Genomic DNA, 23,079 nt, shown 5'->3' with positions numbered 1-23,079 from the left:
AAAACTGCCCAAAAATGGCTGCTGCAATTTCTCCAACATCCCCTTCAGCCTTATTCAGTAGGAAATTTCAAGGAGGGCTCTGGCTTCTCACCTCTGCCAGGCAACCCTTCCCTGATCCAGACCTATGGCAGCACATTCTCCTTCCCATTTTACACACACCACAACACCCTACACTATCAGTCAATGTCCTTGTAGAACTAAAGAATAAGACTTTTGTGGCGCAGTTTAGAAGACACTTTCCTGCCACAACAGAAAGTTAAATTCATCTGTCAAGAATGAATTAGAGGTAATTACATTAGAGAGCACAGTAATGGACTCAGCCTCTTGAGCTCTGAAGTGCTACAGTAACAACAGCACAGACCAACAGTTTTCCTGGGTGTCCATCCCTCTTCCCAACCTTACAAGAAAATTACCTCACTAATTACAGAAGAGCTCTCTAACAAATTCTCTGCTTTATAATTTCACATTCACTATGACAGATAGTGCCATTAGAGTCCAGAGTGATTTGCACAGGCAAATCACTTGAAACTTGTTCCTTGGAACAGGAAATGCAAGCGGCCCCTTCCCCCGGAGCAGCTGCGCTCTGTGCTGTCTGCTTTGGTTACAGAAGGCGCTCATCTCTCTCTTCACTGGCCCCACTGAATATCTGTGAGCCAATGCAAAACAGATAGGCCTCAAGAGCAATCCAGACACCCACCCAGGAGGGGCACAAAGCCACACAAATAACTTTTGGTTGCTTCAAGAATTAGAATTTGGATTCCTCTCTTCCTCAGCACATGTAGGAGGGAGCAGCATCTTTTCCATGTTTTTAAGTCAGCAGACAAACTCAAGGAATCTGCAGTAAAATAGGTGGAAGACCTCCAAGCCCTAGTAAAGATTCAGTTTAAGCCAAACTGTAATAGTCTTAAGAGATTCTCAATAAATGTTTAGAGTCCCTTTTACCTTCTAGTTTCTCAAAATCTATGCAGCATTTTAAGAGGCAGACATTCAACTGGGTCATCTCTGGCAGCAATTTAGACAGTCAGTTTACTTGACATTTCCTCTTAGAAGCTTTAGAAAAAAAAACAGAGGAGAAAGGATCAGCAAAGGGAAAATGTGGGCTACCAACTTTTTGCCCCTGTCACAGGGAGAAGAAGGAAAATAACAGTATCTCCTACACAATATCAGAGGCAGGCAGATGCAGTTCCACAGCCAGCTAGCACCAACACCAGACCAAAGGATGCCTCAAGGGCAGCTCCCAGACTTCCCAATACAACCACTCTTCCTTCCAACCCTTTTCATTACTCCAAAGCTATGCAATCTGAGGTAGCAAGTGTTCTGATGTACAGTTCCTGAGCAGCTATGGCATTTTCACTGAATCTTCAATATTACTAGAAAGCTACAGCTGGAAGGTCAAGATCCTCCCTCTGCACGGACTTAAGAGACAAAACCAAAAAAGTACCGATTTTGCATAAACTGGGTATTAAGTTACAGGATATCAACTTGTTAACTCTTCAGGAGTTAATGAAACACTTTTCTGTAACAGGGATAAAGAAAAAATGGGAAAACAAAATTATCCTGATCCTGAAACCACCCCACTCCCTTTAAGAATCATTGTCTGCACAAAGCCACCTTTCAAAAATCACTTGGAGATGAGGATAAGCTCTTTAGGAAAGCCCCAAAGAGAGCAATGGGGCATCAGAACACACAAGTTTTATGTATTTCAACACATCTGCAAAGCACCTCTCCATGAGTCTTGACTTTCACTCGGGCTCCAAGTTGCTTAAATGCATCAGGACATATATTACTTCAGACATACACATTAATGTAAAATTAGGTGCCATGGGATTGTACCTGTTCACAGGACTTCAGACAATCCATTCTGGGGGCAAGAGCCCCCAAATAAAAATAGACTTCCTGTTGTGTAAGTAAGAAGTATATCTGTCAAATAAGCTTCTTAGTACTTACCTGTTATTCTCCTACTAGAAAAATAACCAACACACTAAACCTGCCAGTAGTAGGCTTACACGCAATTCCAGTGAGAAATTTTAAGAAACTGAAAGCAACTGCACTATAGAATACATCCTACATCAGTCACTTCCCTAAAATATATTTATTAAAATGGCAACTTATTATTAACCAGATCTGTACTCTGGATATCTTCAAGTCAAAAGCTTATGAAACAGACTGGGAACACATTCCCAGGGTTGTTTTGGTTACAGAAATGTTATTACTGAAAATGAAACACAAGAACAACACGAGCTGGCCTTGATTTTTAAGTCTGAAGCTAAAATTCTACGGCTGCCAATATCAGCAGTGAATATATATATATATATATATACACGTATTTAAGAAAACATATGGGAATTCCATGCAGAAAATCTCCCCCTATTCTCTTATTCACCTTTGCAAAAGCACTTCTAATTCAGGTGTGCCCTTTTAAGGACTATCATCCAATAGTGTCAAAGGTTGTTGTTTTTTTTTTTTATAATCATTACAGCAGTATATATCAAAAGGTAAGATTCCAGCTACAAAATCACAGTTACACCTCACTCCTCTCTCTACTCACAACCTTTAGAATGAAAGTGTAACAAAGTACTAGCTGAGTAATGCCGAAGGATTACAGCAGTTCAGAGGTGGTTTGCAACTGGAAACTGCTGGAAAGTACACCTTTTTCTTTAAGCAACCCACATCACTACAGATCAAACGAAGATTTCACCGCTACCTGTTATAGTAGCATTCAGCTGTTACAGACGCAAACACTGAAAAGGATCTCAGAACTCTGCCAGGGCAAGCTGGTGTAAAGAGAGAAAAAGTTTAAACATGCATGTGCTATAAGCAATTTCGCTCTTTATGTAAGAACCGAGCAAAAAGAGTCTTCTCACATCTTTCCTAAAACTTCTGCTAAGAACTCGCTTCGGCTCCAGAGAGCCCGGGATTCCCGGGGCCGCTCCGCGCGGGTCCCGCAGCGCTCGCTGCTGCTCCGCTCCCGGGACGGGCTGCGGGGCCGGAGCGCGGGCCGGCCGCACGCGGGCACCGGCACGGAGCGAGAGCGGAGCAGGACCAGCACAGGCGGCTCCCGCGGGGCCGGCACTGCGGCACGGGCAGGGCGGGGGGCTCGGCCGCAGGAGGAAGGGCCCGGCCCTGCCGCTCCCCCGCGTCCCTCCGGTGCGGCCGGGCCCGGGCAGCGGCCCGCGGGGCGCCCCGGCTGTGCCCGCTCCGCGGGACAAGACGAGGACTCCGTCCGGTCCAGGGCTCGTCCCGCCCCGGCTCCAGCCCCGCCGCCCCAGCACGCCCCTCGCGGCCGCCCCCTCACCTGGGTCGGACGCGGCGGGACCGGCCCCGGCCGCCGCCTCCCGCTGCCCCAGCCACAATGGCCTCCCGGTGCTCCGCACGGCGCCGCCCCTGACTGACAGCCCCTCCGACCAATCGCAGTCCCCGCCGGAGGAGCTCAGCCAATAGGACTTAGGGGCGGGACCTGCTAGCCGCTATATAAGGGAGGGCGCTGAAGGCCCGCAGTGACGGGGCAGTTCGGCCTCCGCCCCCGTGGTGTCATTGTGTGACGTAAGCGTATCACGATAGTAGTGATGTCATCGCATGACGTCAGGCGGTCACAGGAGTTATGTCATTGCCTGACGTCAGACTGCTGCGATAGTCGTGATGTCATCTCCCAGCGGTACCATGTCACGGCTATGGCACCAGTCCTGCTGCCGGCTCCTCACAGCTCCAGCAGGCCGGGAGGAGCCCCGTGATGTAAACACCTGTCCTGGAGTGTCCCCACAGTGTCACGGTGACATCACACGGTGACAGCCCGGCACACGCCACAACACACCACAGCAACAACTGACCCACTGGTTCTGCACCACAGACTGCCCACAGCTTTTCCAGAGGGACGGCTCACAGGGGAAGGGATTTATTCCCAGCCTGAGATGTTTTCAACCCCACTCAAAAATCATAACCCTTCTAGCTATTGCCTATCCCCCACCTTAACACGAAGACTGCTTGTGTTTAAAACAGGTGCAGCCTAAAAATGAACTAAATTTCCCACCTCTTCTAGAAATGATTTCTGTTCTCACAGATGATTTTAGAAAAAGACACCTGTAATTTTTTTAATATATCAATTTAATGTAACATATGGACTAGATTACAGCAATATGCTTTGATAGTTCCACTTTTTAATATGAAGAGAATACTAATTCTAGATGGATAGTAAAAGGGGCCTTTTTATCACTTACCAAATCATGTTAGATACAGAGTTATGTATTCTTGACATTTAGGTCAGATTAGTGCTATATTTTTCATTATGACATGAGTTCTATTATAAAAAGTGGTTATAAAAAGTACTAGGGCAGTTTCCAGTAAGTAGCTCCTGTTATAACAGGCTGGTGTAACACTTTCAAGCTCTTAACCTAAGTAAACATTCAAACACCTCCATTTAGAACCAAGCCTGCAGAGGAATAAAGAAAACTTCACTAGTAGTGAAGTATTTAGTTAATAAAATGCAGAAAAATTAAATGCTTTGCTTTCTGGCCATTTGGAAATAAAAAACAAATGAGCAGAAAATTTCTTGTGTGTATCTACCCTATTTTTTTCAGTTTCATAGGTGGTCCCATACTGCAAGTTGGTTCACAACTAGCAAAGTGTGCTTTTGCAAATGTATGTGGTACTAAAATAAGACTCTCTTCAGACCTGAGATAGAAATCATCAAGTTAAAAAAACCCACAAAAACAACAAAAATGAAAGCAATAAAAACCCCAAGCACACACAGAGACACAAAAAAACAAGCCATAAAATAAGAATGATATAATATTTTAATTGCATTGTCATTTCATTGTACCCTCTTCAAACAAAAATATCACTTGAAAGACATCCAGTTCCCTTTTTCTGTTGCACTATACATGTTATGCAAATAAGAGCTGGGGTGACATACAAAACAAATGTCGTTCTGGCTTTTCAAAACAGTTGAAAGAAGCAGAAATTTAAAACATAGCTGGGAAGTTACAGCCACAGAAGAACTTTGCAAATGACTGGTTAAATATGAAACACAGATGCAACGGGAGAAGGGAAGCAGGGAAAGAAGAGGGGACAACACATTTCCAGTTTGAGGCTGAAGAAGGAAAATCCCTAACAACTGTACAGAAGTATCAACACGCTCAGTATTTACATTCTGAGCATTATCAATGTTACAGATAAGCAATGTACTAAAAAAATAATTTAAAAAAAGCTATACAAATTGTACTTATAAATACTATATCTTTGAAACTAGTTATGTAGTGTAGGCTAAAAAAATGTTCACAGTTACTCTGGAGAGAGCTGTATATATATATATATATATATATATTGCACAGTAAAAAAGTTCATTCAGTATACCATGTGTAAACAATTTTTATCTTTGGCAATTTCAGGACTTAGAGGAGTATTTGATGTGAGCAAAAGCACTTGGGTACAAGGCACATCAAAAGCTTTTAAAGCTGCAAGATAAATCCTTCTGACACTTTCCAGTTAGCACTGTCATTCTCTTTAGAAAAAACATTTACCTATCAATTCAGAACAACATATTCTACAAGTATAACTCAGAGGTGTGGTGACAAAGACATCAGCTGCTCTTGGCTGTTATTCTACAGTAACAGATTTGGCCAAATTTCTTGGAAAGTCCACCTAGAATGAAGAGACAAACCTTTTAGTATGGCAGAGTAGTACTGACATTCTGCATTTGACAGTTAATTTAGTGTGCTTTTTCAGACTTCCTAATGAGTTCTGCTTTATTCTAAACACATGAACACACACAACAGGCTATAGATCTGCAGATAATGACTTGCAGCTGAATTCATCTGTGCTTCCAAAACCCTCCTAACAAACACATATTTGTTTTGCACAGGATACTTTTCTAAAGCAGTCATCATTATCAAACTGACACACCAACACATCAACAAACCAAGCTGTACAAAGCACTGACCTATTTTAAGTTAAGGTACAATCTCACATTTCAAGATTAGGTTCTCTGAAAAAGTCCCATTTGCACTCTTAACTAATCAAACTAAGCAAAAGAGCTTTAATTTTTTTTTAGAAGGATACTGATTAAAAAATACAAAACTGAAGAACTGGCACTGAAATATCACCTCTATAACCACACTCATTATGAGATTCACTAGCTATTTTCACAGCTAGTGAATCTTAGATATGCCATATAACTGGGTCTTTCACTTTACACTAGTAGGAGGAAGTTCAAAATTGCACTAAAAAGAGTGTTAAATATAGAAAACGCTTACATCATATCCCCTGAGAACAGCCAGGTGGAATGAAAGCAACTGAAGAGGAATGACACTCAACACTCCTTGAAGGCAGTCAACTGTATGAGGCAGCTCAATGGTTTTGTAGGCAAATTTTGAGCTTTCAGTGTCTTCTTTAGAACACAGAATGATTGGACGACCCTGAAAATAAAATTTTGCACCGTTAAGTGAAGAGCTAGCCTAGAACTGCTTTCAAATATTGTTCACAGCATGCCTGTATGTTTGAAGACACTTGAGTAGCTAACAAAGGCAATGCCAGTCTTGCATAATAGCTCTTGACTTTCCCTGTATTGTAAGATTTGAATGTTTTCACCCTGTAGAGTTTTAACATTATTCCATTTGCTTCAAAACAGGAGAACCTCAAAACAAACAAACAAGCCATATGAAAGCAGTTTTCACTGCTGATGTTAACCTGTAATAACAACCTGCAATGCAGATATAGCATCTTATTTATAACTTCATAATCTACAATAATCAGCAGCACACCCCTTTCCAGGTGCAGTCAGCAGCAATGCAGTGTGCACAATCTCTCTTCCCACGACACAGTAGAAGTTAATTAGTTAAACCATACCTGCCGAGCAGTGACTTGTTGCAGAGCATTCTGGCACTTGGTGAAACAAGGATCTTTCATGATTACCATAATAACAGGCATTTGTTTATCTATTAGGGCTAAGGGCCCATGTTTCAGCTCACCAGCCAGGATACCTTCTGAGTGCATATAGGTGATTTCTTTTATTTTCTAAAAAAAAAAGGAAATGCCTCAAGTTAGTACTAAATCAGCTAAAAAAACACCAACAGCCACAAGAAGCAAAAACACCAAGGCTGTACCTCTGCCACTTAAATACATGTACCTAGTATCTGGTATCAAGTATTAGTGAAAACACACAGGTGGCTGCTGGGATTTCTAGCAGGCTGTAGGCAGCAGCAGAGCTCAGCCATGCACATGGAGCAACCAACAGGAACTTAAGGAACCAAACACCCAGCACAACCTTGGCTAATGCAGTCTAACACACCAGACTCCTCTAAGAGATGCATGTGTGTCCATTTTACCACAACATTCATAATATAATTCATTACTTTCCTGCATGGGCACCTCCTCTCAACATCAGCACATTGTGTTTTTCTGATGTTGTTTTCAAATGGGTTAACAACTTAAATTCATAGTTTCTTGTTTTTAAATAGACTCATTAAATACTGTGTTTATTATGTGAAAGAAATAGGAAACTAATATCATATCTAGATTCACCTTATGTACATGTTTAATTAAATGCTCCTAGTTATAGACAGCAGTTCTACTGCAGCAGAATTAATTGTAATGAAATATTATAAATAAACTATATTGCAGAAATAAAAAACCCCCACATTTTAAGTAATATTAAACAATATTAAGAAGTTCCTACCAAAGCTCCTTCTAGACAAGTGGCGTAATTATACCCACGACCCATAACCAGCAATGATCTTTGTTTGTACAGTTCAAGAGCCAAATCATGTATCTTCTCATCCAAGGACAAGACTTCTTTAATCATTTCTATTGAGGCACAGAAGAAAAATAGATTTTTTAAACTGGAAAAAATAGCTTGCTTGTAGCAGAATGTTCTAATTATCTAAGAGAACAAATACACTTAATACAATTCATCCACTAACTTAATAACTTTGTTTAAGAATATTTTCTCCAGTCTTACTTGCAGTAATAAATTTAAAGCAACTATTGGTTTAAGCAGTGCTCTTACATCCCATTTGAATTTCTAAAAGAAGTTGTGAAACATCCATTTAAAAGTCACCTTGAATTAGTCACCTTTTATCTACCCTGATTTAAAGTGGGAAGCTTTTAAAATTTCAAACAATGAATTTAGGAGATCAAGTAATATTTCTCACACAAAACTACCTTATTGTAATTAGAAAACCCAACCCATGAAAATTCCAATCTCCCTGCCAAGTTTCTTGGAAGAGCACTTGTAAAATTGGCAAATAGTGCAGAAATAACCTGTCCATTTTTCTCATACTGTCTGCCTTTCAGGATGAACGAATGAGAAAGAAATATCCCTGAGTAGTATTTTACATCCAGCATCCCCTATACCTCCTCAAAACCAAAATATCAATAATGTACCTGGCAATGATTTTAGTCCACTAATAATTTCCTGTCTTCTTTTCTGCAAGGAAATTCTGTCTTCAGACATCATTAGGCCAAACATTACAAGAGAAACAAATTGGCTGGTGTAAGCCTACAGACAAAACAAAAACATTTAGCAGCTAATTCTGTGGAGGGTGAATATGATCTCAGTGCTGCAATTAAAATTTCAATTGTATTCCACAGGTCTGAAGGGTGAAAGTTAAACACTGAACAGCAATTACCTTTGTGCTTGCCACACCTATCTCAGGCCCTGCATTGATGTGTACACCACAGTCAGTCTCCCTGGATATTGAACTTCCAACGGTGTTTGTGATGCCAACTGTCAGAGCACGGCGTTCTTTACAATACCTCAAGGCCATGAGTGTGTCTGCAGTTTCACCTGGAAAACATTCACACCTTGACCTCAGGTTGGCAGAGGGTAATAACAGTTCTGAAAAGCATCAAATTCTACACAAGTGTGTTCTAAATAACTGTACCCACACTTACATGATGCAAAGTGCAATGGAAAGCAATCTTAGAGCACTCACTCAACAGCAAATGCAGCTCACCTGACTGGCTTATAAAAAAGCACACATCATCCCTGAATACAGGTGTGTTTCTATCCAGGAAGTCACTGGCAAGTTCCACCATCACTGGTAATTCAGTTAACTCTTCCAGGACCTGTCGAGTCTGTATTAAAGCAGAACACTGTATTTGTTAATGTTGTCACACACGAACATTTGGACATTTTACAAGTCAGAGAAAATCTAAATGAATTCTTACTAGAAATGCTGGTAATTACAGCTCACCAGAGCTTTAAAAACCAAGGTGGAAAACATTAACTTCTAGCACGGTAATTAACGGCATTGCAGCATTAATAAAGAAAGCAGCACTAAGAAAAGCTAAATAAAAGGGTGAGACCCCTCAATGAAAGACAAAGTCTGAGACAGAAGGAAAAGCAGATGAAAAGAGTGTCTGAAACCCCAGCAATTAAGTTGTATGTGCATTTCAGCCAAGGCTGGGAACATACAGCCACTGCAGCGTGGTAGCTGGTCCCACAGCCAATAATGATCAGTCTTCGGCATCTTCTGATTTCTTTCAAATGATCCTTCAGCCCCCCCAGCAGAACTGCAAACAAATAAATTCACATATATCAATGGTGTTTTTCATTTTCTAGATAGCATATTTACAAATTTCAAACTTAGTGCAGTTTGAAGGGCTGTTCTCTGTTACCTGTGCTGCTCTCAAAATTCACCCTGCCTCTCATTGTGTTGACAACTGATTCTGGTTGTTCAAAAATTTCCTTTTGCATGAAGGCACTGAAGTTACCTGTTTACAAAAACATGACATAGCAATGCTTAGGTTTGTTATTTTAAGCTTATTCCCATTACAAAGACAACTTTTAATACTAGCTTGACTGTGTTACCTAAATAAAAGTTTAGAATAGGAAAGAAGAAGGGAAGGATGGATTAACCATCAAATTTTAACATTAACAGGTCACTCTGTTTGATTGGTTCTATTTCCCAATACAAAAGAACTTATTTACCTTGTCAGTAAGGAAACATCTGTGTTCCCCTTCAATTCTTAATTTACAGTCAAATTTTGCCAACAACTACAGCATGTTAACATTAGTTACATTTCCACTAGATACTGAAATGAATAGAAGTCTCTATGACTTTTCCAAAGTCCTAAAATGGATAGGGTCCCAGACTGCCTATTCTCTCCTGGTCTCAAAACTTGGAATTGTCAGCTCCCAATACAAACAGCCTGAATAAAAGGTAATTGTCACAACTAATTAGCAGTTTTCTGCCTCATCTACCACACAAACAGTAACTATCCATCTTTGATGATACTCATTTACAGATGTTTCAACCCACCCTTCATGATTTGCTGCAATTCCATCTGCAAGGTCTGAATGGCCCGGGAAGGATCATCACTAGCCGAACGCTCCAGACGGTGAATTGAGAGCTTCCCATCCGTTACAGCTGCAATGTCATCATCTTCTAGGAAAATCACTCTGTTGGTATGCTCAATGATAGCACTACAGAGAAAAAAACAGGCAAGAAAAACCTGACACATCAGAGTTGGTAACAGCAAAGCAATTAAATATGCCACAAAAGCACTGCCAGCCCTGCTTCTCTCCTCCTTTTGGACATAACTGCAGACAGAGCCATCCTAAAGGCAATGGCTCCATCTGCTGCTCCTCCTGCACTCTCACAGCAACCCAGAGCAGGAGGCTCAGGAGCCACAGCCCCCACTCCTGCTGGTCTGAAGTTGCCTCCCACAGTCCTTGATAGATCCTGTTAAGGTCATGCTCTTGTTGCCAAGATAAATGTGTTCCTAATATCCAGGTTCTTGCCCAGCTTGGAACCACACCACTATTTTCCTCCTCCGATATCTGAATTGAACACACCACAACCCTGCCTAACCCATAGTCTGCCCAAATGCTCAGATGATGAGTGTCCATTTGTACCCAAGTTACTTTCCTACACTGGATGTATTTCACACAGATGTCAGCAACTGGCAGATATTGCACTTGTGAATCAGCAGTATTTGAATTGCAAACATTTTTCAAACACCTGAAACTTGGGGCTTTCCGATGTTACATGGATTAAAAGCTCTTCTTTCAGAAAGCCACTGTAAAAGAGCAAGACCACTTAGATTTCCAGAACCATCTCACTTTTAAACAAAAAACCAGTATTTTCAGCAAAGTTTAAGTACTTTCACTACCTTGCATCTGAAGCAAAGAAGAACTCTACTGCCTTATCCCCAACAGCATGAAGGCAGGTTGAGCTGTCCAGTCTTTTCATTTGGGAGTTGCAGATGTTCTTCACATTCTCAATGTTGCCTATGAAAGAAATGAGACATTCTAAATGCAAAACCAGTTCTGTTCAAGTTAGGATTACAGACCATACAGGTTTAGGGCATCACCATTACAGAAATAGGTTGGGGCATGGGGCTTTCACAGGAACTACACATTCAGTAGTATTAAAATATCCCCAGCTAAGAAGCTATTTGGGGCATCAGCTGGTAGTTTTATGGTACAAAAACCAATTAACCCAATTTCTATCATAAAGTAACAGTAATTTTAGTTCTTAAAAATAATGGATTTTGATTTATCAACTTACATGTTCTATACAAAACTGGAATCTGTTCAGTTGAGAGCTTGTACTTGCTCCTAACCCCAATGAGCAAAGGACTGCCTCTCCTATGGAAAGGAAAACACTCAAGTTTATAAAGAGAAATGTCCATACAAAGAAGTTACCAGACATCAATGAAGCTGAAAAGACAATATCCCATCTAGCTTCCTAAATAGGAAGAGCCTCCTTCAAACATGATCCTAAGGCCATTACATGGCAGGAGTTACATAAACTTGGTTCTTCTGTAAGATTCACCAAATATTATTATATAACTAATTACCATGTGAGCTGGTGATTCTTTACCTGTAAACTACGTCCAAGTAGAGGAAAATGTATATGAACCAGCTGTTTTCTTTCCAGTAAAACAGAAAACAGCTTACAACAGGGACCAATTTGAACCAAAGCCTACTTTGCCACTGAAGTGAGACAATAAGCTCCCATGCTCTTTAGAATTGGAATGCTGTTACACTCTTTAGCCTTTCAAATTCAGAAACATCAACCATCCCTACTGCACCTCTGAAACTGTAGAATCTTAAGACCATTTTTTAATTATATGGGTTATGTGTCACTGCAGACCTTATTAAAAAAATCACAGGAATAAAAGAACAAGTCACACTCAGATTACAAGATTAATTTATCTTAAATCTCTTGGGCCTAAAAACCCAAACCTGAACCACATATAGAATAGTTCATTTCAGAAGATATTATCCAGTTGGAGTGATGGTACAGCTGGCTTTTTCAAAATTTTAATGTAGTCTTATTTTAGACCACCAAAGCAATGGGCTTTTGGGTTGTAATATAAAACAGTCTTTATGCCCGTCACTTGCTATTTTAATCACTTGCTATTTTAATATCTGTACATTTCCTGAAAGTTGTTTTTCAAGTTGTAAATAAAAGTAGAACTTACACAGAAAGACACCATAAATGCTGTGACAGCTACAGAACACCATTTGTATAACCTGCTCCTATGATGGTCTTTCAGTCAACACGAATTTACTTATCTCATTCTTTACTCAATGGGAACTAAAACTGAACAATATCCCTCCCCTCTCCCCTTTTTGATATATGAAAAATATTAGCATGCTCTTAATACAAATTTAGAAACGTAAGTTGCACTGGGATTCTTTATTGACTCCCTGATTTTGGTTAATTAAGCACTTTAAACATCAATATTTTAGTATCTTTAAGAAAGGCTGGCTTTTTTTAAAGTTAATAAAAAGCACGCATTATATATAAAATGGACTTTTACTAACCTGGTAGCAACAGCTTCACCTGGGTAATGGATGCTCTTGAAAACCAACGCAAAAGCACCTTCCTGGAAACCATGAACAAAAAGAAGAAACAAAAAGATCCTAAGCAACTTATCTCAAATAGCTGCATCTCATTAAACTGGGGCCCCTCTCCAAAGAGGCACTGAAGGAACTGCTATCAGGAATCTCTCCCTGAAGGGCAGACTGCACCTTTAAAGGAATTGGCCATGGAGCAGAACAAGCTGACATGCAAGTTAACAGCTGAAAGATCAGGAAGTGAGCACTTAGCCTCTCTTTATAAATAAAAACAATAAATTCTAATGCAAAGGTTATGAAAATGTCAGAGATGTTACTCATAATCAACATGAGGACTGTTAGACATTTACCTTCAGTAAGACCTTCAATCAGAATTTGCGTGTAATACATTGCCATGCAATTTCAACCAAAAACCTGGAGTTACTATTTCTAGTTCAAGCAGCAAATTCTCATTGATGTATTTCAAAAACAAAACACAAAAAAATCCACACCAGAAAAAAAAAAAAAAAAAGAACAGAAACAACTCTACAGTACTAACACAGCTGGCAAACTCCTGGAGGAGGATTCCCAAAGCAGCAGCCAAGGCCCACCCACCCTGCCAGCAGGGCAGAAATAGTGACATTCCCTCTTCTCCCAGGGCTGCACTCGGAGCACTCTGCCCCTGTTCTGGGGTCAGCTGAAGCCTCCCTTCCCCTCAGCTCTGTGGCTGCACCCTCTTGACCCACACGGGCCCTGATTTGGTGTGGATTCCAGCCCCACTCCAAGGAATCCTACAGAGCTGCTTTAAAGAGGAGACAGGGAGGTGAAAAGAGTGTAAGAAACTGCAGGAAAGGGAGGGAAAACATCTGCCCAGAGACTGGGGGAGGAAACAAAGCCAGCTTTCTCCAAGTTTGCAATGCATCTATCAAAGTTTTTAAGCATTCACATACTGAGTAACAGTAGATTCCCACTTCACAGTTTGGAAACCAGTCCAGCTTGTTAGATCTATTTCCAAATAGGAGAGCCAAGGCATTGGCCAAACTTGAATCACAGCAGTGTTTCAACACGATCAGAATAACCTTTAGGAACACACTGCCATTTATGAGAGATTTTAACCCCCAAAGGCTCCCTATTTTTTCAATTAAACTGCTTCATTAAAAAACTGTGTTAACTTCTTGCTAAAAACAAAACAAAAAACTCAATAAACAAAACCCGCTGCTACTGCTATTTAAAGATTTAACATTGAAAAGCCTTTGAAGTCTCCAAAATTTTAATCTCATTTCTTGATATATTAAGCATTATTTAGAAGTTAAAAGTGTTATTTGCAGCATCTTCTGTGAACTCCTGCAGAGGATCTAAATGTATAAGGCAGAATGTTAAGGAGCCCCACAAGTAGCTTATATTGTAGTACAGGGAAAAAAAGGTAATTTCCCACTTACCAACTGCTGGATAACTCTCTCTACCAAGGCTGAAAAACTGGTGTCTTCACTCTCTCTGTTGTCATACATGTATTTGATCAATTTGGGGATTGTTTCTGTATCCGTTTCAGATTCAAATTCATAACCTTTGCTCTCCTGAAACATCATATAGAAGAGTAAAAATTGTGACCATCCTCAGGCAAGAAACACTGAAGAGCCTCTCAGCTGCCTCCCACCAGAAACTGCAGTCAGAGCTTGGAGCACCACATTGGACCAGTGGATATAAATCACTCTAGATAAAATACAAGGACTTATCATGTCAGAGATACTTTTTGGGAAATACTGCAATAAGACACATAGTAAGAGTTGTTCAGCATCTATCAAGCACCAAGAGGGAGCCCACTCCTCACACCCTCTCATAGAATCTCAGCACAAACTGCTACTCTTGTCATAAATACTTTGCATTTAGGATTACAGGAACACATCATACTCCACCAGCTCCTGAGTTTCTTTATTAGGCAAACTCTTTCACACAGCTTTTTTATAGATGATATCAAGAAACTTGATATCATGTTCCACCGAAGTCATGACAGATCTGATGGTAGTTTGGAAGAGTATCAACTTTATAGTTTTTGAATTGAGTTGCCACAGACTCACCAGAAATTTTCTCAGGTCCTTATAGTTTGTGATGATTCCATTATGGATGACAACAAATTCTAAAAAGAAAAAAAATATGTATCTATTCATGAGCAACAAAAAATTAAGATATTTCATTCAGAATACAAAATTACAAGGGGAAAAAAGCTTAGAAGTACACTAGAAACCACCTGCTATAGCTTTCACACCTACTATTTATCACAACATGGACAACTGAAAGAAGAAGCTTACAAATTCTCAAGGTATACAAAGGCAGTTTCAAATTATTGAGAGAGTTCTAAACTAAACTTAGTAGAGCACCTAGCCATCTCAAGTAGAGAATGATATGAAATCTCCGTTTCCTGGACCAGGCAATATTTACATATTCATATTTTCAGTCTTAGCTTTCAGAACAAGAATGTACTTCGATAAACTTGCAATTTTCAGAGAACAGAGCTCATTAATTTTAAGTGTTCCTTTAGCCTGAGAAGAGGTTATTTAATTTTAAAAGTGTCTGAGCTAAATAGAATGGCAACATTTTAGCCCTAGTATAAAAATAGATACAATAACAATAGTAAGAACATATGTGCTCTGTAGATTGAATAATTTCAGATTCATGTGGTGCAGGTGCTGCAGAGATTACTTACCATTCCTTTTATCTGATCTCTGAGGGTGACTGTTTATTGCACTTGGTACTCCATGGGTCGCCCAGCGAGTATGAGCAATTCCAAAATGTGTTTCAAAATCTGTTTTTGAATCCAGGTCATCTTGTTCTATACAGGAGAAATTCAGTTTACTGAATCATTAATATTGCCTCTCTTCCCCCTTTCTCTATCGCTCTCTCACACACACACACACACACACACACACACACACACACACACACACACGATTAGTAAAACACAAAGGCAATTCCTACAGGCAAGAATCTAAAAGCTATCTTGTGGGGTTTTTAAAACCATTTGCTTTCTTGACATTACACTTCAGAAAGTTCAAGCTACTGTGATTAAGACCTTGTTTGCCAAGAAATGAGCATTTTTAGCCAATGCTAACAGCCAGGCTAACAGACCCCATTACTACAAATTATAATGTAAATGTATTAAAACACAACTTCAGCCTTTCACAGATGGAAGCACTGCATAAAGCAGATTGTGATGACAGCCAGCTGCTTAAATGGTTGTAAATTCTGTCAGAGTGCATGTTTCAGCATTTCAGCCATGCACCACAGAAATCACATGAGTAAAGCACCAAAGGAGCCCAGGTTTTGAACAAAGGAGCAGCCAAAAGAAGGGAGTATAGACTGACAATTTCACAGTGCTAGATCTGAAGATCAGCTTGCTTTTTAAGTGCAGATTTGAGGAGCACAAAAATTTTAACTGCTTGGATTTCCCAACGCAGTTGCTGCTGATGCAAAATCTTAACTGCGATTTTATGGTCTGACTTTCTGCTGAGATGCAGACAGTGTCTGACTGGGAGGCCAAAGTAAAAGGGTCATTTTTAACACTTACTGTACAACTCTTCTTCCAGGGCCTTTACTTTTCCTCTTTTCTTAACCAATTTGATGAATCTTTCTTTATCTTCATTATTATTTCCATCAATTGCCACTCCTACAGCACACAGGACACAGTCATAAGTGTTATTAAAGCATAGCTAAACACCAGAATGAAGAAAAGGCTGAGAAAATACACACAGACATATACCACTGAAATGAGTATTTTTAAATTACCCTTTAAAAGGATATATCTGAAGACTGTTACTAGACCTGTGCATGTTCAAATGAAACTACATCAAGTCTATCTATTGCACAGATTAAAACATACATGAGCCATCTCAAATTGTATTTGACAACAGACTGAAATATTTTGCCTGATGAAATAAGCCAACCCAAATTTAAGACAAGTTTAATCTTCCCCATCCTTCACTGGGATTCACATACACAAAAAAGGCTGAGGCACAAAATACATGGCCCTGTACAGAGATCTTCTTTCACACCCTGTTTGTTTTGCTTACATGTACTAACTTCAGCCTCAAATTACAGGACTAAACACACAATTTTAAATCCTGAGTAAAGCTGTAGCACTACAAGAATCAAGCTAATTAGTTCTGATCTCTTAATCTATAGAATAAAGAAAGATCCAAGAGGCTAGACACTGAAGGTACCCAAAAAAGTAATGGAATGAGCTATTGGTTGCTAAAATTTGTTTCTTGAGTTGGTTATCATACCTGCAGAGTCATATCCTCTGTATTCCAGTCTCTGTAATCCTTTTATCAGAGTTTCATAAATTTCCTTCCTAGTTCGAGGCACTCTGTAGTTTAGATAAGCAAAAATTCCTGTTTAAAGAGAAAGGGGGAAAGAGGGAAGAAAAGAAGCAAAGGGGTTATTTTAAAAATTTGCATCACTTCAGACTCAATTTAAAACTCTTTAAAGCTAATATCAGGGAGATGTCCTAGGGGCACCCAACCTCCCATTTAGTACAATTCCTTCAAATGCATTTTTAAATGCAAAGAATTCAAATAAAGGACTCAGAAGCCTCATTTTAACACACAACACAATCTTTTACTGGTGAATTGCACTCTCCTCATGTTACCCACCAAGAGTTAACCAGGAGAGCTTAAAAAAACTCTACTTTTCATGAAAACCACAGCTGAAAATGGGAACATTGTGATCTATTTCATATCCAGGCATTCAAAGAAGGAATATATTCACCAGTACTAACACAAGGAGACTTTTGTAATCCAAGTCATGGCCTTAAATACCCATGGGTAGGTACGAGGCACAACATCTATTTCTGAAAGGCTCCAGCTTAATCCTGCATGCAACGATCACTTCAGCAGAAAGAGAATAGAGAAGAAAACATGAGGAAAGGGCAGAAGTCAATAGGGTAGGACAACAAAGGAAAGAAACAGAAGGTAGAAAACAGGATGACCCCAAACACAAGCAGCCCCCTCAGCAGTCTCGCCTGCCAAACGCAGGCAGGCACAAGAGCCCAGTGCCTGTCCCGAGTGCTCCTCCCGAGCATCGCAACGAGAGCCCCGCACTCGCTGCTGCCTGCCGGGCAAACAGAGCCGGCAGAGTCTGAGCCCTCTTCTCCTCAATACACCACCCATCAACCAACAAGAGGCTTCTTCAGTTTGGGGCTTGGTTCCCCACCCTATTTTATTATTATTATTATTATTTTTATTTTTTTTTTTTTAATTAGAAAGGCTGGGGATATTGTTGTATCTTTAGAAAGGTGTAATAAAAGAGTCACCTGCAAAGGAAAACACAGCCATTCCTTTTCTCTGCCTACTGCTCTTCCTGGGACTCTGGTATTATATGGATACATTAGGCCCGTTTATTAACTCTTGCAAATCTGTACCTCAGTAAAACAGAAACAACTAATTTCATAGTTTCAACTGTTTCTCCAAGCAACAAGTCAGAACTGGGGACTACAGTTAAAAAAAACCCAGACCTTAAGAGCCAAACAGATAAGCAGTTCAGGCAAGTGTGTTAGATAGAGAAAGCCTTTGTTTGAAATTTAACACCCTCTTCCCCCTCATTTAAGGCTTTTGAACTGTAAATGGCCATAGTGAAGAAGCTGTTATAATGATACACCCGATAAATCTCCCTTATAAGTATTACTGTCAATTTGGTTACTCCACTGCTTTATGAGACATTAATACTGTTGATTTGACAGTGAGACAAAGAGAGTATTACATTTGCCTCTGAATTTATTTTTGGAAGATTAAAGGGTGGATAATACTTTTCTGCTTCAGAAATGAGATTTATGAGGAGCTCAGCTTAATTATTTCTAGTGCATCCAACATTAACAGAGACATTAAGACAATCGTTGCATTTAAGGAGTATTTAGGAACTTTAACTGCTTAATACTGTTCTTCATAGATGCTTTGAAAAATAATGCCTCTGGTTATAAGCAGTCACTTTAGACTGAGAGCCTGTTGATCATTTTTCCAGAGAGATATTTACCGTTCTCTGGCACTAACCACGAACCTCAAGAGCAGCATTCTTCAATTTCTTCAATACAAATTTCTCAACATCATTCCAAAATATTGCCACACACCTCATTTCAGATCCAGCTCTACTTTCTAGGCCAGATTTCACAAAGAATTTAAGCCTCGACATTCTTGTATTTCTATGTGGCATCTTTAACTACACAAAGCTCCAGGAAGAACCTTCCTCTGGGATCATCCTTACAGTGTGCTACAATTGTTAAAAGGCCCTTATTTCCAGGGAATTGGAGCTGCACTTCCACACACGTGCATTAGAAGATGCAGAAGTCACCAGAGGCCATTTAAAATGAAAACAATAGCTGCAGCCTGACTTCAAAGAACATGTTATAAACTATTACAGTTAAAGGAAATAAATCTTACTTTAAGCACTGAGAGTAACACTTTCTCTAGTATGTTTCTGTTTCATGATTTATCCATGCGCATATTTTTTCCCTCCTCAGTCATCATTTTGGCCAGATTTAAAACACATTACTCAACTTATGTAGAAACAACCTCTGATAAAGAGTCCTTGTATCTTAATTCTTTCTGGAAGCACACCAGTATGACTGAATTTCAGTTGAATCATACTTATGATAAGAGTTTTGTGATGCTAACAAGTTCCTTTATGATGGCCTCCCCAAGGTATTAGATGCAATTTCCAGATCTTGCTTCCCTAAGAAGACTCAAAAACGTAAAATCCAGGAAAAGCATCCAAGAAGTGTTTTACTAGGACTTTGCACTCTTGATGTGGATGCTAAATCTAGTACATAACTTTCCATAATCACAGTTTGGTTAGAAGGATGAACTAGGTCAATCATATATGGCTTACCTTTAGAAGCAGATACTAGAAACAGAAAGAAGGTTGCTGAAACATTACTAAAACCAACTTCAATCACGTGCAGACATTGAAAGCAAGGCTCTCCCTTTACATAAATTTCAAGACTTTAGAGCTTCCCCTTTCAGGATTACAAGCAGAGAATCAAAAGGAGGAAAAGTAAATTGAGTATTTTTTGTGGTAAAATTCCACAAGAACTCCTGCAATTGCAAAACTTCACCAAAATCAAGAAGGGGGCAGCCTGTACTTGAAATTTGAACAAAATTATTTTTGAAAAATAAAAGGATACCTCTATTGGGGTAAGCACATTGTTGGTGCCAGAAACTTAGCTTTGATAAAGTCTCAACTTCATGTCCTCATGAAACTGACTGATTTAAAAGAAGTCATCAGTTTAAGTGCATCTTGACTGTTTTTTAAACCCTGATTACTTCTGCTATATTGTCTTAAATGTGAAAATGATAACATCTGAACTTTGCTTCCTTACGAGCAGGTTTATAGCAGTATTTATGACCTACGTATTTTCAAAACATAAACCAAGGGCTATAAATCTTCACATGCTACCTGAAGCCAAAGAAAACACAACAGGGTCTATTACCAGCACTTAAACCTGGAAAGAAATGAAAAAATAAAATCAACAACAAATAAAGTCATTTTGAAACTGCTGATTTTAGTCCCAAGAACTCCTACACTCCCTACAGAGATCAGCAGAGCAGGCTGGGGGTATCTTTCATGAAAACAAATGTAATATAAAAGATCTCTAAATGCTGATGGGAAAAGTCTAGCTCTACTCTTACTTTACCCTTCGTGAACTGCTGCTCTTTGCCATTTCATACTGAGTCACTCGCTCCACCCCAAGTTTTTACTGAATGGTCCTTGACCACCGTTAACACCCTCGCTTCCCAATCAATACACAGCCCTGACACGCAGAGTTTTTGCTGTTACCCTTACGTGTCTCAGGGCTTGCCGGGAATACTCGAGGGTGGCTCAGGCACTGAGCCAGGTCTCTCACCTGGAGGGTTTTGTTTAGAAGGCACCGAGTGTGTCTCATTGATAGCGATCTGTCACGTAGGAGCTCACAGTAGGAGCTGAAACATTATCACCTCGTGTTTCCACTCAAGTGAAAGAGGATTCCTGAGCGCCTTGCTCTTTCTAAGGTTACAATTAAAAAAGGATGTGGAGGCAAGGAAAAGATGGCTAATTCAGAAAGTACAATTTTGGGAGCAATAACTCAACTCACTTTCAGTCTGCATCCTACAAAAGAAGTTTTGTTGATGACGACTAAGAAGGGAAAATTTTTCTTCTTTCATCGGACCTGAGAGGAGACGTCAGGGACAGATAGGCAAAGTTTCACTAAACTTTCCTCCATAACTAAATTCTAATTACATTAAAACTAAAATTCTAATTGCATTAGAAGCTTCTGAACCCACACCTTGATTTCAATCTGATCCAAAGCGTATATAAGCAATTGTCTACACGCTGTAGGAATTATCTTTACCGTCTCATCTTTATTAGATAGAATGAGGTGAATAAACTCACAACAGCTAAGAATTAAATTCCTTCACTGCCTTTGTTTGAAAACCACAAACTCTCCCTTATCGCCGCAGTTCGGAAGTGAGTCACGATTAATCAATCCCTAGTCCCGGATTAGGAAAGCCAGAGCCCAGCGCATCCCGTGCATCAGAGGCAGCGCGAATGGGAGCAGAGGTTCCCCACGCACCCCGGGGGCAGCCGGCCGGTGGGAACGGGACGATTCCCATCCCAAGAGCCGGGGACACGCCGCCAGGCACGGGGGGCTCGGGCAGGGAGGAACGGAACGGCGATCTCCTCTCCTCGGGAGAAGGGGAGGGCGGAGGGGCTTCACCTGCCAGGCGCTCCCCGTCCTTTCCCACCGCCCCAGATGGATGCAGCGGGGCCAGTGCCAAGCGAACCCGCAGCCGCGACGCCGCTGGGCTCGGGGACAAAGCGGCCCTTGTCCCTTGCTGGCCGAGCTCAGCCCGCCGTCCGTCACTCACCGCACATGATGGCAGCGCACGGTCCCTCCTGATCCCGGCAAACGCGGCTGACGCCGGGCCGGCCCCGCCGCCTGCGGCTCTTATAGCTCCGGTTATAGGGCCGGGCCGGCCCTGCCTCCCCCCGCCCCCTGCCCGGGGCCCGGCGCGGGGCAGGGCCCGGCCCGGCCGTGAGGGCAGAGCCCGGGCCGGCTGTGAGGGCAGAACCCAGCCTGGCCGCCGGCCCTGCCGAGCTCCTCAGACGGGGAGTCACAGAGTCATTAATCTTGGGAAACACTTCCCATACCACCAAGTGCAGCCTTTGACCGGCCATACTTGGTCAATCAGGGCACTGAATGACACCTCCAATCATTTCTGCAACGCCTCCAGGGATGGGGACTCCACCATCTCTCTGGGCAGCCTGTTGCATTGTTTGACAACCCTTTCCATGGAGAAATTCTACCTGATGTCCAACTGGAACCTTCTCTGGCACAGCTCTGGGCTATGTTCTCTAGTCATGTCAAGACAGGATGAATCCCATGTCCACTTTAGGTCTGGGTGACTCAGGCTGGCTCAGGGATTTTTGGGGTGACAGGAGGCCCAGAGAGATCTGGCTGTGTGACCACAGGCAGCACAAGGGGCATGTTTTGTGCACTGATTCTGGTTTTCTGCCTCACAGTGCCATGAAGGAACAGGACAAGTCTATCCTGTCAGGGCAGCCCCTCTTGGAGATGGGCAGGGAAAGGTGTCCCCCCATCCTCCAGCCACAAGAATTGACAGACACACTCAGCAGCCAACTGTGTCTGCACAGGCAGGGCCAGGAGCACCTGCTCAGTGCTGAATGTGATCACTGCGCTCACCCTAAACTCCTGCTCTGCCCCTGTAGTCTCTTCCATGAACTTGGCAAAATAGAAACTGCTCCAGGAGCCTTGTCCAGCCCCTGCCTCCTGGTCCAGGCTCTCTCCTGGGGGCAGGCACTGCAAGGAGGAGGAAGGCCACAGTCCCTGGCATGGAGTCAGGTCTGCAGACATGGCCCATGGAAAGCCTCGAGCTTTATCTCCTTCTAAAGAAAGTGATCTCTTATCTCAGAGAGCCTCCTCCAAACAAAGGGAATGAATGGTGGCTTTTAAAGCGAGTGCTTTGCAGCACACTTGGGCTGACAGCGTTCAAAGAACAGCTGAAGCCATTATTTGAACAAACATGACTTTTAAAAATAAGCAAAGTTTCACGAAATAGTTTCTTCTTCCTTAATAAAAAATATAAAAATATTTATAGGCATAATCCTAGTTATCTCAGAGTTCTTGAAATTCAAATGTGAGGTGTCTTATTTAAGCTATAATTTAACGGCTGTTTTTCCTCTTGCATTTATTTTGCAGGTAATTTTTTACCTAAAGTAGTGATTCCCTCAAACTTTGTCACTTTCTGTCT

General features: G+C 41.1%; 2 protein-coding genes across 12 annotated transcripts in view; both read right to left on the bottom strand.

Moving 5' to 3' along the window:
- The window catches only part of MAPK9 (mitogen-activated protein kinase 9), a 31,320-nt gene extending 27,939 nt beyond the window's left edge, over window positions 1–3,381 (bottom strand). For 8 of the 11 annotated variants that reach the window (XR_004499308.1, XR_004499309.1, XR_004499310.1 and 5 more), the window contains exon 1: window positions 3,296–3,381. The gene's annotated coding sequence lies outside the window, so the exon portion shown is untranslated. Of the gene's footprint in view, window positions 1–942; window positions 1,051–2,704; window positions 2,775–3,295 lie in introns of all 11 variants that reach the window. The other 3 variants (XM_015641924.3, XM_015641923.1, XM_015641926.3) reach the window with 3 other exon arrangements.
- A 1,386-nt stretch (window positions 3,382–4,767) lies between these two features.
- Window positions 4,768–21,731, bottom strand: GFPT2 (glutamine-fructose-6-phosphate transaminase 2). The gene is made up of 19 exons (XM_015642265.3): window positions 21,676–21,731; window positions 17,062–17,169; window positions 16,347–16,445; window positions 15,486–15,611; window positions 14,860–14,918; window positions 14,224–14,358; window positions 12,773–12,834; window positions 11,508–11,587; window positions 11,110–11,227; window positions 10,257–10,420; window positions 9,613–9,708; window positions 9,410–9,507; window positions 8,949–9,069; window positions 8,622–8,779; window positions 8,377–8,491; window positions 7,670–7,797; window positions 6,841–7,008; window positions 6,249–6,410; window positions 4,768–5,637 (listed from the first exon to the last, which is right to left on the bottom strand). Exons 1-19 carry the CDS (start codon window positions 21,680–21,682, stop codon window positions 5,593–5,595), a joined length of 2,049 nt encoding a protein of 682 aa, XP_015497751.1. The 5' UTR covers window positions 21,683–21,731; the 3' UTR covers window positions 4,768–5,592.
- Between the last annotated feature and the right edge of the window lie 1,348 nt (window positions 21,732–23,079).

Source organism: Parus major, chromosome 13 (assembly GCF_001522545.3).
Source record: "Parus major isolate Abel chromosome 13, Parus_major1.1, whole genome shotgun sequence".
In the NCBI taxonomy this organism is placed as follows: Eukaryota; Metazoa; Chordata; class Aves; order Passeriformes; family Paridae; genus Parus; species Parus major.
Note: the sequence above shows the minus strand (reverse complement) of the source record. Positions and strands in the feature narration are given on the sequence as shown.

Coding starts and splice junctions, on each gene's coding strand:
- GFPT2 (XM_015642265.3), bottom strand. Junction 14,359..14,859: donor AGGACCTGAGAAAATTTCTG/GTGAGTCTGTGG, acceptor ATGATGTTTCAG/GAGAGCAAAGGTTATGAATT. Junction 10,421..11,109: donor TTCTTTGCTTCAGATGCAAG/GTAGTGAAAGTA, acceptor TTTTCTCTGTAG/TGCTATCATTGAGCATACCA.